Here is a 16,580-nt window from a genome sequence, read left to right as displayed (position 1 = left end):
TGTGGAGCCGGACAAGGCTCATTTTCACCACTGTGAGATAATGACCTGAGTCCAAATCAAGATTATGATGCTTAACCCACTGAGCCCCCAGGTGCCCCTCGTTGTTATATATTCTATGGGCTTGGACAAATGTATAATGACATGTATCCATCATTATGGTATCAGACAGGGTATTTTCATTGCCCTAAGAATCCTCTGTGCTCTGCTTATTCATCCCTCTCCCTTCTCCAACTCCTGACAACTATTTTTTTTTACTGTCTCCATAATTTGCCTTTTCCAGAATGTTATACAGTTGGAATCATATAGTAGGTTGCCTTTTCAGATTTGCTTCTCTTACTTAGTAATGTGCGTTTAAGTTTCCTCTAGGTCTTTTCTTGGCTTGATATCTCATATCCTTTGAAGTGCTGAGGAATATTACATTGTCTGGATAGATCACAGTTTACTCATCCACTCACCCACTGAAGGACATTTTGGTTGCTTCCAAGTTTTGGTAATTATGAATAATGCTTTTATAAGCATCCATGTGCAGGTTTTGGGGTGGGCATATTTTTAACCCCCGCAAATATCAAGGGTTGGTATTGCTGAATTATATAGTTGGAATATTTTTAATTTTATGAGAAACTGACAAAGTATCTTCCAAATGGTTGTACCAGTTTGCATTCCTGCGAGTGATGAGTGAGAGTTCCTATCTGTCACATTTAGAGTTTTTAAGTCTTCCAGGTTTTATTTTAGCAGGTGTGCAGTGGTATTTCATTATTTTCTGCGTGGCCTTTTGAGGAGTTGATCCTTGAACAGGCTCCACCCTCCTCCTAGACGGGCTGGGCCCCAATTTGTGTTTCACTAGATCCTAACTGTTTCTGGCCTTTGGGTCAGAGGCCTTAAGGCTAACTTAGAGGGGGAAAGAATAGGGAAAGGTAGGGAAGGCTCTGAAACCTCTCTGAGCTGGCATCCTGGGGGACCTTATGCCAGCAAGAGTCTTTACCAAGTGCTACTCTGAGGCCAGGCAACATTCAGCGTTAGCTCCCTAGCAGATGTTAGAGAGTGCTGACAGTGGGAAAGCAAGAAGTAAAGACGTGTCCAGGTAATACAGTACACCTGGCGCCCGAGGTGGCTCTATTTGATTTTATTTTTGGTGGTCAGAGGCCAGTAGGAAGCGCTCCTTTAGCCCCTGGGAATTGCTGGCCCTGGATTTTCGTTCAAACCTTTCACTGGAACGAACCCTTCTCAATGGATTCTCAAAGGCACAGCCTTTAGGGAAAGGGCTTGCGTGGGACGGCTGTGAAAGTAAGGCAATGCTGGCAGGAGGAAGTGGAGCAGAAACCAGCCCACGAAAGGAAAAGCGATCGTCTTACATTTAGGACACTTGATCAGGTGTGTTAAATGGCATTTCAGAAGAAATCTGAAAGCTATTGGTTTACTAAAGGAATCAAGTAAAAGTGTCCCGGGTGGGGAAACCTCCTTAAGGGATCAAATTCGATACAATGGGTATTTCTCTCCGAAAAACTTTAAAAGCCGGGAGGCCCTTCTGGTTCCGCCCACCGACTCCCTTCCGCACCGCCTGGGACCGAGCCACTCAACCACCTCAAAAACCCGGAGAAGGCAAGTCCAGTCAAGGCCTGGGAGGGGTGGGCTCCGGCCTGCCTGCACACTGGGCATGCGCAGGGGGTGGGCCGCCAGGTCGTCTAAGGGAGCCGTGACGAGTCCGGAAGCGCTAGCTAGCGCCCCTCCGCTCGAGAACTAGTTTTGTTCCGCGTCCTCGGGACAGGAGCTCTTCGGGGAGAAGCCCCGGCAGGACCAACCCGACCCCAGCCAGCACCGCAGCAATGTCCAGCAACAGCTTCGCTTACAGTGAGCAGTCCGGCGGAGGGGAGGCGACGGAGCTGGGTCAGGAGGCGACCTCGACCATTTCCCCCTCCGGCGCCTTTGGCCTCTTTAGCAGCGATCTGAAGAAGTGAGGAAGAAGGTTTGGGGTGTGGGGCTGGGAATGAGGAGCTGGGGACCCCGGAGGAGCGGGCTACGGGTTTGGGATTGGACCCCAAGAAAGGTGGGGGCGTTCTGAGACCGCACGGGAGCCGGGCGGTAGCGTTTCCCGCTGGTGGGTGGGGTTGAGTCAGTTGGGAGTGGTGGGAGTTGTGGGGGAGAGTTTGGAGTGTGTGTAGGGGTCCCTCGTCGTTTTCAAACTTTAGCGAGGAAAGAACCGTTTGGAGAGCTTCAGGTCTCATCCCCAAGACTCTCATTAAGTTGGTCTGGTCTGGGGCACCGGAATCTGATTTTTGAACAAACACTTCTAGCTTACTTAATATTTGCTGGATCAAATTTGGGAGAATTGGGCGTTATTGTGAAAGAGGTGTTTGAGGAGTTGAGAGGACGCGTTAGAGTGCTTATTGCGTATGGGAAACTCTCTCTCACTCTGGAGTGTAGGAGCGTGGAGGTAGGTGTTTTAGGCGCTTTATGAATGGACAATTTTATACGAACATTCATGTTTTTGGACAATATCCTTTGCATTACAAGGGGAAAAAACCGCAATACCAAAGTAATAAGCATATAAGTAGAGAAAAGTATGACTGTGAACAAATCTTTAGGTTTTACAAATTCATAATGAGTTTGAGTTTATTATTTATTTTTAATTTTTTAAAATACTTATGTTTGAGTGACACAGAGAGACAGCATGAGCGGGAGAGGGGAAGAGAGAGGGGGTGTCACAGAATCCAAAGCAGGCTCCAGGCTCTGAGCTGTCAGCACAGAGCCCGACACAGGGGCTCCAACCCAGGAACCATGAGATCATGACCCGAGTCCAAATCAGACACTTAACTCATTGAGCCACCCAGGCGCCCAAATAATGTGAATTTTAAAGACAAATACTAAACAATGTGCATTTAGTTTTGTAAAAGGAAAAATGAGTACCACCGAAAAATGGAAAGAAAACACCCCCAAACTTTTTGGTGGGAGGGATTTTAAACTTACAGAATTCTGGTAACTTTAAATTTTCTTGTAATCATTTTTACATTTCTCTTATTTTTAATGTCTCAGTACTAGACTATGGTCACATAATAGGCTGTCACTAGATTCATGCTAAATTAAGCTAAAGTAGCTGTGCTGATGGCCGGGTAGATGTCAGAACAGTATAATTTAAATTTCAATTTTTACTAACAAGAACAGGCAGTCTGGAAGGTTGCTAGTAGTTGAAATTGGGTTTACATTTTGACTGTATTAAGCTGACTGAAATCTTATATACAGCATGTGGAGTACAGTTTTTTTCCCCTTGTTCTCAGGTAAGATAATTTCTCTTCATTTTTCATTCAGTGCATTTAGAATGATGGATTGTTCTAATGGGGAGCTTGTTGCAGTTGCACACTTCTGTTAGCAAAATGTTCAGCTGGTGAATTACCCTGTAAGTCAGCCTCAGTGTTCTTTGCATGTGATTTGCTTACGATTAACTTACTTTTATGGTTTGTTAACATCTAAGATGTTTTTCTCTTAGAGCTTCTGACTTCCTATTTTGTCAGATTTGGGCCTGGTTTGGACAACCATGTATGGCTTTGACTGTGACCAGTGATGTTGAGGTGACCAAGCGGGTTGGATTTAAAATAAAAATAGCTAAGGGGCGCCTGGGTGGCTCAGTCGGTTACGCGTCCAACTTGACTCAGGTCATGGTCTAGGTTGATGAGTTCTAGCCTTTCGTCGGGCTCTGTGCGGACAGCTCCGAGCCTGGAGCCTGCTGCAGATTCCGTGTCTCCCTTTCTCTCTGCCCCTCCCCTGCTCACACTCTGTCTCTGTCTCTCTCAAAAATAAACATTGAAGAAAAAGTAAAAATAGCTAATATTTATTGAGTGCTTGTGCTTTTGTGCACACTGTTTTACATTTATCTTATTCAGTCCTCCTTAGTAGTTCAGTGGCTTGTTTCCAGATACTTGACTGATTCCATTTTGCAGATGAGGAAATTGGAGCGCAAGTGGTTAAAACTTGTCCGAGATCACAGAGCTTGAACACTACACTCTGAATTTGAACACAGGCCTAATCTCAGAGCCCATTGTCTCAAGTTCTTTATATACTACTTAACACTTGATGACATTTATGGTGCTTTTATTAGAGAATGCATACAACTTATTAAAAGTTTAAAACTTCGAAAAGTAGCCCGTAGACCATGTATTACCTTGAAGTTTCCAGGAATTAGAAACATTTTGGTCATTGAACTGCAAACCTAGTGGGATTGTATATGAGCAAGGAGACCCCTGTTCTGGAAGTGTTCCTTTAATCTCTCTTCAGCCTACATTCTTGTTTAAAATGGTGATATTTTTTGACTTTTTTCCCAACCAAATGACAAAATTTAAGTAAAGAAACTTAAAGCTTATCCTATTCCTCCCCTCCTTTTTTTTTTTTTTTAACTGAGGTATTCTTGACATGTAACATGATATTAGTTTCAGGTATATAACTTCATGATTCAATATTTGTATTTATTCAGAAATGATCACCACAATAGGTCTAGTTAACGTCAGTCACTATACATACTTACAGTTTTCTTTTTTCCTTGTGATGAGAACTTTTAAGATTTATTTTCAGTAACTTTTAAATATGCAATACAGTGTTATTGACTGTAGTCACCAAGCTTACAGTGCATCCCATGACTGACTTATTTCATACCTGGAAGTTATCCCTTTTGACTCTCTCCATCCATTCACCTGCCAACTCTGCTCTAATTTTTGATGGTTGAAATAATTTCAGATTTACAAAAAAGTTACAAGAATAGAACAAAGACCTACCGTTTATGTAGAGTCATCACTTAAAATTTTTTTTTGCTACATTGCTTTATTTTTCTCTTTCTCCACATACATACACACATATACATTAATATTTTGGTTTTTGATCCATTGAAAAATAGGTTGTATACATTCTGTCTCTTTACTCTTAATACCTTGGTATGTATTTAAGAACAATGATTTTTTTACATTTTTCATTTTTTTAAGGACAATATTTTTATATTGAGGAAATTTAATATCAGTACATTCTGTACTCTGTAATTGAGTGTTGTCATTTGTCTCAGTAAATAATTTTTTTTTTTTTTTTTTTTTTAGTATTTTTTTTCTATCTAGTACAGCATGATTGGATCCTGGATCCAATCCAGGATCATGCACTTCATTTAGTTGTTGTATCTCTTTTAATCTCCTTTAAATCTGAAATAGTTCCTTAACCTTTGTCTTTCACTACTTTGGCACATTTGAAGAATACAAGCCAGTTATTTTACAGCATGTTAATCACTTTGGATTTGTTGGTGTTTCCTCATGTTTAGATTCGTGTTATGTACCTCTGGCTAGAAAACTCCCATAGTGATGTGGCTTTCTCAGTCTTGCATCTGGAGGCAGAGCGTAAAAACGTTGTCCTCTATTTTTTTTCTCCAGTAGTCTTTCTCTGGGGGGATACTTTGAGATGTGCACATGTCTTGCTCCTTATTAAATCCACCATCTCCTAGATACAGCTACCACTGATGAATCTCCTGAGCCATTCTTTACTGCAATGGCAGCAAAATGTTGATTTCCACCTCTCCCACTTCTTCTAATCTGTTCTTTAGCCTCTTGTCTTAAAGCTTTATGTGTCCCTTGATCCTTCACTAACCACCTCAGGGATGCCTGTCACTTCCTAGTGACAGAATTACTGATGATTTTTGTTTTCTGAATTTAATCTTATTTATCAATTTTTTGTGTGTGCCTTTCTTCCTTTAAAAAAAAACCAGAATTGTGGACTTTTAGATCATTTTATAAAAGCAGATCCTGTACGTCATTTATTGGTTAATCAAGACTGTATAGATTATTGGCTTCAAGATGTTCAGTTTTTCCATTTAAAATGTAAAGTTTTTTTTTCTTTATTTCTTTCTTTTGGGATTGTTGTAAACTTTTATTGCTTTTAGTTTTTTTCCTAAATTATTTTCCTGCTTTATCTTAAAGAAGTTCTTCTTTTATCTTAGCCAGTTTGGCTGTGTGTGTACAATTAAAAATAATTTTTTGGGCTGCCTGGGTGGCTTAGTAGTCAAGTGTCTGACTCTTGGTTTTAGCTCAGGTCATGATCTCATGGTTTGTGCGTTTGAGCCCCGTATTGGGGCTCTGTGGTGACAGTGCAGATCCTGCTTGGGATTCTCTCTTCATCTCTCTCTGCCCCTTCTCCCCGAAATAAATAAATAAACTTAAAAAATAATTTTAATAATTTTATTTCTAGATTAAACAATTTCTAGAAAGAAACAGGAGGCGTATTTTTCTTAACAATGGTAAAACTACTAAATTTCTGAATCTTCTTTGAGAGTATCATGGTGTATTAGAAAGAGCATTGGACCTGGAGTGAGAACTGGGTTTAAGTTCCTGTTTTCTGCTTGGAGTAACGTTTCCTTGTTCACTTTGCTTGATCTCTTCATTTTTTTTTTTTTTTAAAGTTTATTTATTGTTTTGAGAAAGAGAGCATGAGCAGGGGAGGGGCAGAGAGAGAGGGAGAGAGAATCCCAAGCAGGCTCCACACAGCACGGAGCCCAATGTGGGGCTCGAATTCACGAACTGTAAGATTGTGTGACCTGACCTGAAATCAAGAGTCCCACACTTAACCCACCTGAGCCACCCAGGTGCCCCTGCTTCATCTCTTGAAACTTCAGTGTCCTCTTTTCTAGAAAGGTGTTGATACTTGCCTATTTTGTGAGGTTCTCATAAGATGGTAGAGTTGAAAGTGATTTCTAAACTAGAATATTAATTAACAGTATTTGGAAAAGCTAGTGGAAGCTGCACTGAGGTGGTGACATTTTAGTTCTTAAAGCCTAGGAAGTTTTTTTGCCAGGTGGAGGAAAGTGGGAGTTCCTCAAGCAAAGTATGTGGAAACCAGGAGAGTTGCAAAAAAACGTGCATGTTCAGATGAGACATAGATATTTATGAGCTGTAGGCAGTAATTAAGCTTGGGAATGGGTGAACGACTCCCCCATCACCCCTGCCCCTGCCAGAGAACTTCTCTTGTTTAGAAAAGAAGGCATTTTAGACATAGACTGAGGGAATACCAACATTTAAGGTTGGAACTAGGGAAGGAGACCACGCTCTGATGGGTGGGAAACCAAGGAAGGTTTAAAAGAACAAGCAAACAAACAAACAAACAAAAAAACAAAACTGGGGGTGGCAGAGCTAAGGGGAAAGTTAATAAGAGGACGTGGTCACCTATGTTAGGAGTTACATAGTGAAGATAAATAGAATGAAGCCTGAAAAGAGGCCATTGGGTTTAATAATAAGAGAGAACCTTGGTAACTAGTAACTTAGCAATGCAGTACCCCCTCATACACACTAAAAAATAGCATTTTTAAGTTTCTGTTGAAATGGGGGTGGGTTTTTCATTTGTTTAGATTCACAGAGCTGATTTAGACCCCAAACAGGCTGCCATGCATTCCTGTAGTCATACTATGTCCTGTGATACATCGTAGTCAGTACCGCATCATTGTATTTGTACTGCGTGAATAAAGCCTAGCTTATTTTTTTAACTTAAGTTTTATTTATTGTCAGTTTTACAACATCACTCTTGAAGATTATATATAACATTTTAATCCTTCATATCAGTGTTTCTTAGTGGTGTCCCCTAGGAAGATTACATGGGTCTGTGGTTTCTATGTAATTACAGCAAATCTAACCTTATCTCTGTCACTTGTTCTCTCGTTCAAAAAGGCATATGGAAGTTTAGCTGAACGAAAGTAACCTTTTTATAGGGATGTTCTTGAGTGTACTTTATTAAAAATAAAGATAAACCAGTCCCAGATGTCAATGCTGTAATAATAGTAACTTATTATTTGGGACATACGTCAAAGAGTCATTGTGTCTTATACAATGTTCTAAACCTTTTTGTGTGACTGTTTCCATTTTTTATTTATATTATTGAATTTTAATTAGGGATTATATCATATTTTTATTATTTTTTCATTTAATGCTTTAAAAAACTTTTTTTATTTTTATTTGAGAGAGCGAGAGTGCACGAGCAGGGGAGAGGGGCAGAGAGAGACAGAAAATCTCAAGCAGGCTCCATGCTCTGTATGGAGCCTAATGTGGGGCTTGATTCCACAACCCTGGGATCATGACCTGAGCTGAAATCAAGAGTCAGATGCTCAGTTGACTGAGCTACCCAGGTGCCCCTAATGCTTTTTTATAGTTCCAGTTGTTCAAAGCTTGCTGTACTTTGTTTTCACTTGTCCTAGTATTTCTCACTAATAATTGTATCTCATTAAGTCACCCTGTATTTTTCGGTTATGTAGTTACTCAACAAATATTTGATGAATATTGTATAAAAGAATCTCTATTTCACATACATACTATTAGATGGTATAGTTTATGTGAAAGAATAATTTGTGAGCAAAGTGTTTATCTTACAGTTTTTCTTAATAAATATTTTCACATCCTTTACTCAATTGGATGATTCAGATTCTACTAATATTTATTGTTTCTGTGATTAGTGTAGTTAAAAAAAATAAAGCATGACTGATTCATTGGACCATATAGAGAAGGAAATCTGGTCTGGTATCCTTATTGTATTGTACATTATTGATGTGTTATTGCATCACCCTGAAATTAATTGTATATAGTTCCAGAACAGCCATTTTCTTTATGGCTTTACTTGAATCTTTACTGTGTTAGGGCTAATTGACTTGGAAATGTCATGGAGGTGTTTTAATTATTTTGAGAGAGAGAATGTGAGCGAGCATGAGTGGGGGAGGGGCAGAGAGAGAAGGGGAGAGACCTAATCCTAAGCATGCTCCACACTTTCAGCACAGAGCCCAGCGTGGGCCTTGATCCCACAAACTTGAGATCATGACGTGAACCGAAATCAAGAGTTGGACACTTAACCTACTGAGCCACCCATGTGCCCCACAATCAGAAATTTTTTGTCTCTCTTCCACTCTTCAAAATAGTTCCTTAACCTTTGTCTTTTGCTACTTCAGCACATTTGAAGAATACAAGCCAGTTATTTGCACATTAGGGATTATTCCTTAAGTATAGTTCATCCTTATGTGTTTTCAGCACAAAGATACAAAACAATTATAAGACCTTTATCTTGCTTTGAAGACACTTAGAATTTAGGGCGCCTAGGTGGCTCAGTTGGTTAAACATCCAACTTCAACTCAGGTCATGATCTCACGGTTCCTGGGTTTGAGCCATGCGTCGGGCTCCATGCTGACAGCTTGGAGCCTGGAGCCTGCCTCAGATTCTGTGTCTCCCTTTCTCTCTTCTTCTCCCCTGTGCACGCTCTGTTTCTGTCTCTCAAAAATGAATAAACATTGAAAAACAAATTCGAATTTAGTTGGTGAGATAAAGCTAAAAGTGAACTAATAATAATACGAGTATATAATTAATGTTAAATTGCATAATTCTTAGCTTTTCAGTGTGATATTTCTAACCAAAAGATATTTAAGCCTTTACTTATGTAAACAGTACTTTACTGAACAAAATGGAAATGCTGCAATTTTGATATGTCAGACATTTTAGTTTGAGACACTACAAGTGTTGGAGCCCTGGTTTGTCAGCATATTATGAAGAGGCATAGGCTTCTCATTGTTAATTCCTTTCTTTTGTGCTCAGAAGTCCAGGGTTGCAAGTATGTAAATAGATTCCACTAATGATTTCTGTAGCATGATGTTGTGCTTCAATTATGTTTGAAGGACATATGTCCAAATATATTATTGTTTTTAACAACATATTTGCCATGTTATGTGTGTAAGTTGGATTCACCTTTTTTATTTGTAAAGGGCACATAAAATTCTAGGCAATGTCAGTGTTTTATTGATCTTTGACTTGGTTAATTCCATGTGTTCCAAGATGGCAGTTAATGGAATAAGAAACTGTGTAATGGTATCTGCAATGCATTCCCAGCTAGATGAGCTAGTTGTTTTTGTCTTCACATAAATAAGATTGCTAGTTTTATAAGACCAACTACTCAAGTTAAAAATTGTCATTTCACTGATACATAGGGTTCCTATAATTTAATTCTTGAAATATACTTCAAATCAAGTAAGATTTTACCACATTGTACAAGAAAATTGATGAAATAGTGCCTGTAAGCAGATTCCTATTTTCCAACAGATTATAAAAGTGTTCCATTTTATTGTTCTTCTTAGGGGAGAGTCAGTTCTGACTTTTACTATATATCTTAATAAATATTCAGCCAAGGGTCGCCTGTGTGGCTCAATCTGTGACTCAAGACAGTTAAGTGTTTGACTTTGTCTCAGGTCATGATCTAACGGTTCGTGGGTTCAAGCCCTGCATCGGGCTCTGTGCTCAGGGCCTGGAGCCTGCTTCGGATTCTCTGTCTCCTTGTCTCTCTGCCCCTCCTCTTCTCGTGCTCTGCCTCACACTCTCAAAAATGAATAAATGTAAAAATAAAATAAAATAAAATAAATAAAAAATAAATATTCAGCCACGAAATATTCATCTTTGATACAGAGTATGTTATTTTAAGATCACTGATCTGGTGAAATCCAGGGAGAAAATCTGGAATATTTAAATTTCAAGCCTTACAGTTAACTCCCAAGATGTGTTATATTGCATTATTTCTAGGCAGGTTTTTGTTTTTTTTTTAATGTTTATTTTTGAGAGAGAGAGAGACCGCGAGCATGAGCAGGGAAGGGGTAGAGAGAGAGACACACAGAATCCGAAGCAGGTTCCAGGCTCTGGGCTGTCAGCACAGAGCCTGACGTGGGGCTCAAACTCACGGACCGTGAGATCATGACCTGGGCTGAAGTTTGGCACTCAACTGACTGAGCCACTCAGGCACCCCTGTTTTTTTTTTTAAATTTTATTTATTTATTTATTTTTGAGAGAGAGAGAGAGAGAGAGAGAGAGAGAGAGAAAGCGCGCATAGGAGGGGCAAAGACAGAGGGAGAAAGAGAATCCTAAGCAGGCTCTACACACATAGTGTAGAGCCTGATGTGGGGCTCGAACTTGTGAACTGTGAAATCGTGACCTGTGCCAAAATCTAGAGTAGGATGCTTAGTTGACTGAGCTACCCAGGTGCCCCTTGTTTGTTTTTTCTTAAATTCTTCTTCCAGTGTGGGGCTCTAACTCATGACCCCAAGACCAAGAGTCGCACATTTTACCAACTGAACCAGCCAGGCGTCCCTTATTTCTAAAAAGTATTTAGAATTTAGAGCAATACTACTAGAATGAATGATTAAAACAAAACAGAAAAAGAAGACAGATGGTTGGTTGAAATGTTCTTTTTTTTACTGCATGAAAAGTTACAAATGATCATGGAATGACAAATGTATTATAGTGAAATAATTTGACAGTATTGCATTTGTGTATATAAATGAACTACTGACAAAAACAAATTGCCCGTAGTCCAAATTCAGAATTTAAAGTGAAGCACCCAAAGTAGAATAATCAAGAAGGAAATGATTTTCCTTTATTTCATATGATTATGAGTAACGTTCATTGGTTTGTGTATTTAGGGAAGACTTATTTAGCATATCAGCTGGAAAAAGTTCATAGGTATACAGAAATGAACAATTTATAGTCAATGTCTGCTATTGATGGGATGATCGTTTGTATTGCCGATAGGAACCGACCTAATTAGAAGGCCAGTGCCTTAATCTTTCAGCTGAGTGCAGTGGCATGGCAGCTGGACAAGGGAGAGACTCATGAATAATGCCAATTCCAAAATCATGGGTTTTGGAAGTAGGCTGAGCTACACTTTACCCAGCTTTACTCTAGGAATGGATTTTCTCAAAATTTGTTAAAGCCTCGATTAAGAGTTTGGTCATGAAGGATAAGGGGGAAATTAGTACTATGAGGGCAAAGAGGTAGGGGGCCAGATTGTGTAGGGGCTTTGGATTTGACTTTGAATCATAGGAGCAGCAATCGGAAGGTTTTGAGCAGTATGGGCATTTAGAAGTTCATCAGTAACTATTAAGTGCCTGTTGTGTGCCATCTATATTTCATGCATCAAGAAGATTATAGTCTGTGGGGTACTTGGAACCTGCTCGTTTGTGTCCAGTGTTTATTCACTAACTTAAAAAAATTACAGAAGTAATTTATTGAATTAACATATATTAATGGCTTCAGTATGCTAGGCACTGTTTTTGATGCTGGGGATTAAGTAATGGGCAGAACGCCTGCTTTCATGGAAGACAATCAAAGAGGGCAATGTATGGTTGGTCATTTGGTGATAAGGAATGCTGTGGCGAAAAATAAAGCAGGGAAAGAAGACAGACAGTTAGGGTAGAGATTGGGTTGGAGTTTGAAATAGCAAGGTCAGGAAAATGTCCTTGAGAATTTGTTAATGGAGCCCAGACCTGAAGCAAGTGAGCAGTGACACTTGGGGAGAGTATTACGTCAGAAGAAATTGTAACTGCCCAGGCCCTGAAGTAGGAGAATTTTGGACCTGTGTGAGGATCAACAGGCCAGTATGGTTGGAGCAGAGTGAGAGAAGAGGAGGGGGCAAGTCGGTAGGTGAGGAGGTCAGAGACGTAAGGAACCAGATTGCAAAGGGCCATGTAAATCATTGTAAGAACTTCGATTTTACTGACTGAGAAGGGAAGCTATTGGAGGGTTTTGAACAGAGAAGTGAGGTGATCCAGCTCACCTTTTAAATGTATCGCTTTGCCTCCTGAACTAGGAATAGACTCCAGATTTAAGGCAGGGAGACTGGCAGGGAGACTAATGCAGTAATCCAGGCAAGCGAAGATGATGACTAAATCAGATTGGTGGTAATAGAGAGAAAGGGTTAAATTGGAAGGTAGAGCCAGTGAGATTTTGCTGATGATTTGGGTGTATGACAGAAAAAGGTATCAAGGATGGATACAAGGTTTTTGTTTTGTTTTGTTTTGTTTTGTTTTCCTAAGTAGCTATAAGTTTGGAGTTGGCTGTCCACTAAAATCAAGGTGTGTGAAGAGGAAGTTTTTAAAGGGGAGGGGAATCAAGAGCTTGAGCATGTAAAGTTTGAGATGCTTATTAGACATCCAGGTGGAGATATTAAATAGACAGTTGGATGAATGAATCTGGAGCTTAAGGGAGGATTCAGAGTAGTGATATATATTGAGTCATCAGGTTCTAGATGGTAGTAAATACCATGGATTGGACGAGGCACTGAGGAGAAAGAGAAAAGGTCAGAGTACTAAACCCCGGGGCATTCCTGGAGCAGTTGTGTCAAACAGTACCAATAGGGTCAAGTAACATGATTACTGACAAGTGAGTTTGTACGTGTGGAAGATTTTGGTGATGTTGACAAGCAGTTCAGATGCAGAGGTAGGACTGAAAACCTGACTGGAGTGGCTTTAAGAGAGAAAGGAGAAGAATCGCTGTTAGTATGTATTAAAGTATAAGGGGAGCAGAAGAATGGAATGGTACCTGGAAGGGGATGTTAAGACAAAGGATTTTTTTTTTTAATGGGAAAAACTATTTTATCTTGTTTTCTGATGGAACCATCTGATGTACAGGAGGAAAAATTGATGATGTAACAAAGAGGAGAGAATCACTGGGCTGTTAGCTCTTTTCCTTATAGAAAATTTGGCAATTGCAAGTTAGCTAAAAAATAACAACCCTAATTTCAACACCCAAAGAGAATCAATTAACATATTACAGATCTTCCTTGTCCTTTTTCTTTTGCATATATGCATGCTCTGTATTTTAAAAGCAAAGGTGTATGCTTTTGTAGTGTAATATAGCATTATGATTTTTTTTTTCATTTACTAATACATGGAGTCTGTTCATTTCTTAAAGGCTAGTCCTTTTAAGACAAATTGTAATTAAGCTACTATCTTGAAAGAAGCAGTAAACTTTTAGAAAAATGAACAACTGCAGTTTACAAGTGAAATTATATAGCTAGTTCCACTTCGGGTTTTAAATAGTGTCTTGTGTAGAGTGGGACCTTATTAATTATTAATCACAGAAGTAAAGGGAATTATCTAACAAAAGAATCAATACTGATGATGTCAGATGGTGGCAATGATCAGGGCTTTCCACACACACCTGTGTATATTAGGTTGAGGGAATAGTATATACATGTGTTTACAGCTGTGCTGTTGAATACGGTAGTCACTAGCCAAATGTGAATATATTTTTTTTAATGTTTATTTATTTTTGAGAGAGACAGAGACAGAATGTGAGTGGGTTAGGGGCAGAGAGAGAGAGGGAGACACAGAATCCGAAGCAGGCTCCAGGCTCTGAGCTGTCAGCACAGAGCCCGACGCGGGGCTTGAACTCACGAGCTGTGAGATCATGACCTGAGCCGAAGTCGGATGCTCAACCGACTGAGCCACCCAGGCACCCCCAAATGTAAATATTTAATTAAAATTTAAAAATGCAGTTTCTGAGTCACACTAGCCACATCACTAGCAGTTACTATATTCAATAGTGCAGATAAAGAACATTTCCGTTATCATAGGATATTCTGTTGGACGCTGCCGGTTTAGAGGCAAGGATTTAAGGCTTATATAGGGTACCAGAAAGAGTTCTATGTGACTGGAGCACAGTCGGAGTGGAAATGAGGTGAAACTGGTAAAAGATGATTGATAGGTAATCAGCGTCCATATTATGAAGGGTCTCACATACCATGCTCAGGAATTTGGACTTTGTCCTGGTGGTTTGCACAGTAAGGGGCTCCAAAGGATTTTTAAGTAGAGGAGCAACAGAGTGATATTTGCATTTTAGGAAGGTCACTCTGCCTCCACTGGGTGTTTGGATTGGTCAGCGATGTAAATGGTATTAAAAACACAGAAGATAGAGCAGTCTTGGAGTGAGGAGGGAAAGTGTTGAGTTCCAGTTTGGACCTGTTGAGTTTGAGGTAATAGTTAGGCATCCATTAAGCAGATAGATACATGGATGTGGTGTTCAGTAGAGATACCTAGGCTAGGATAGATTTGGGAATCAACAATCAGTAGATGATTTTGGAAGCCATTGAAGGGAAGGTGTGTGGTATGTGAAGAGAAGGCCAACATTGAAAGAAATGGGACAATTGAAGCCCCTCTAGAAGACCAAAAAGAGAGAATGAAGTTTGGGGAAACCCTCAAAGTTGATTATACAGACAGAGCTTTTGCATTGTGTTTAAGGTATGGGAAAAGAGTGAAAGCCACCTCTGTAGGAGGAATATGGCAGATAAATTGTCCATTATGGTTTGTTGAGGCAGTATGGCATAATGCTTAAGGACATCTACCCTGCAGTTTCTCTGTCTTGGTATGAAAACTTGTCATAGTGTTAATAAGTGGTATTTGGGCAGGTTAGTTTACCATTTTGTGCCCTCGGTTTCCTTATCTGTAAGATGGAGATGAGGATAATCGTACCTACACTCTCTAAATTATTGTGAGGATTAAAAGATTTAACACATGTAAACAGTCAGCAGCGTCTGACACATAACAAGCACATAATTACTGTTCCTCTTTTAACACCATTAAGGTCATCCGAACTTCTTAAAGTTTTGTTTTTAATACAGTGTACTTTTTCAACTTAAAATTTTAGAATCATTATTAGTTTTCATATTAACCACTGCTTTATATTTTAAATTTCAAATTATTGTTAAACTTCACACTATTGTTTTTTGAATTCTAATCCACAAGCATTTAAAACTCCTAAATGACATAAAATATCTTTAATTTGTGCCACATAAAAGCAAGTGAAGTTAATAAACACTAGGTGAATTCTGTGTGGATATCAAGGATTTGGGAATAATGACTATAGATTGTTATAAGGGAGTAAAGACGTATTTGTTTTAAACTTTTTATTTAACCTCCAGTCTTGTGGATAGATATTCTATTACTTTTAAATCGTCTATTCTTACAGAAGGAGCTCATTTCTCATTTTTCCTGATAGAAAAGGAACTTATGTATGTTTTGCTATAACAGAAATCAAAGAAAGAGAGTGTTCAGGAAGGATGTAAGTGGTCAGCAGTGTGAGCTGCTGTGGTGATTAGTCCAGTAAAACGAAGTCAGAGAAAATATTTCTTGGATTTAGTGATAAGGCACTTGTTGGTGACCTTGGTGGTGGTACTGACAATAGTGTTAGGGGAAATCAGGTTGCATTGGATTGACAAAAGGGTGAGAAGTGAGGAAAGGAATACACTTCCCTGAAGATCTTTGGCTTTCAGGGGAGGAGAGAGGATGGAATTGCAGGGACATGTGGAATCTAAGGAGCTTTTATTTTAAGGGTTGGAAGAGTTGAGAATGTTTAAATGCTGACTGGAAGGCGGCAATAGAGAATGGTGTTCGGAAACAAGAGAGAGAGAACTATACAACAGAGAAAAGGAAGAAAGGTTGGATTTGCAGTCTGGGTAAGTGTATAGCGTTTTGTTAACGAGAGGGGAAAAATGGTTGGATCATCTGATGAGAGTGGGAGAGGAAGTGGTAGGGGTAAAAGTTTGAGAAGTCTGAAGTAGCTGCTGTAGACAATAGGTTAAGGCCGGTTGTCCTGACAGAAAACCGGGAAGGCTGGCTGGATGATATTGAGGGCTTGCCTAGTGGAGGTTAGATACCATTCATTTATATTGTCAACACTCTGATCTTATTCTCCAGCAGCTGTCAGCAGTCCTTGCATAAATGTGAAGAAAATGGTCAATTCATGTAGTGCGATCGAGTTTTGCTTGGTGGGTACTAT

General features: G+C 39.5%; 1 protein-coding gene across 7 annotated transcripts in view; it reads left to right on the top strand.

The window, feature by feature from the left end:
• The first annotated feature begins 1,688 nt into the window (after positions 1–1,688).
• The window catches only part of AP3B1 (adaptor related protein complex 3 subunit beta 1), a 259,225-nt gene continuing 244,333 nt past the window's right edge, over positions 1,689–16,580 (top strand). For 4 of the 7 annotated variants that reach the window (XM_042988992.1, XM_042988989.1, XM_042988997.1 and 1 more), the window contains exon 1: positions 1,690–1,951. In XM_042988992.1, the coding sequence (XP_042844926.1) occupies positions 1,824–1,951 (128 nt within the window). In that variant the 5' untranslated portion in view covers positions 1,690–1,823. Of the gene's footprint in view, positions 1,952–16,580 lie in introns of all 7 variants that reach the window. The other 3 variants (XM_042988974.1, XM_042988960.1, XM_007079816.3) reach the window with 3 other exon arrangements.

Source organism: Panthera tigris, chromosome A1, assembly GCF_018350195.1.
Source record: "Panthera tigris isolate Pti1 chromosome A1, P.tigris_Pti1_mat1.1, whole genome shotgun sequence".
Classification (NCBI taxonomy): domain Eukaryota; kingdom Metazoa; phylum Chordata; class Mammalia; order Carnivora; family Felidae; genus Panthera; species Panthera tigris.
This window is presented reverse-complemented; position numbering and strand designations above follow the sequence as displayed.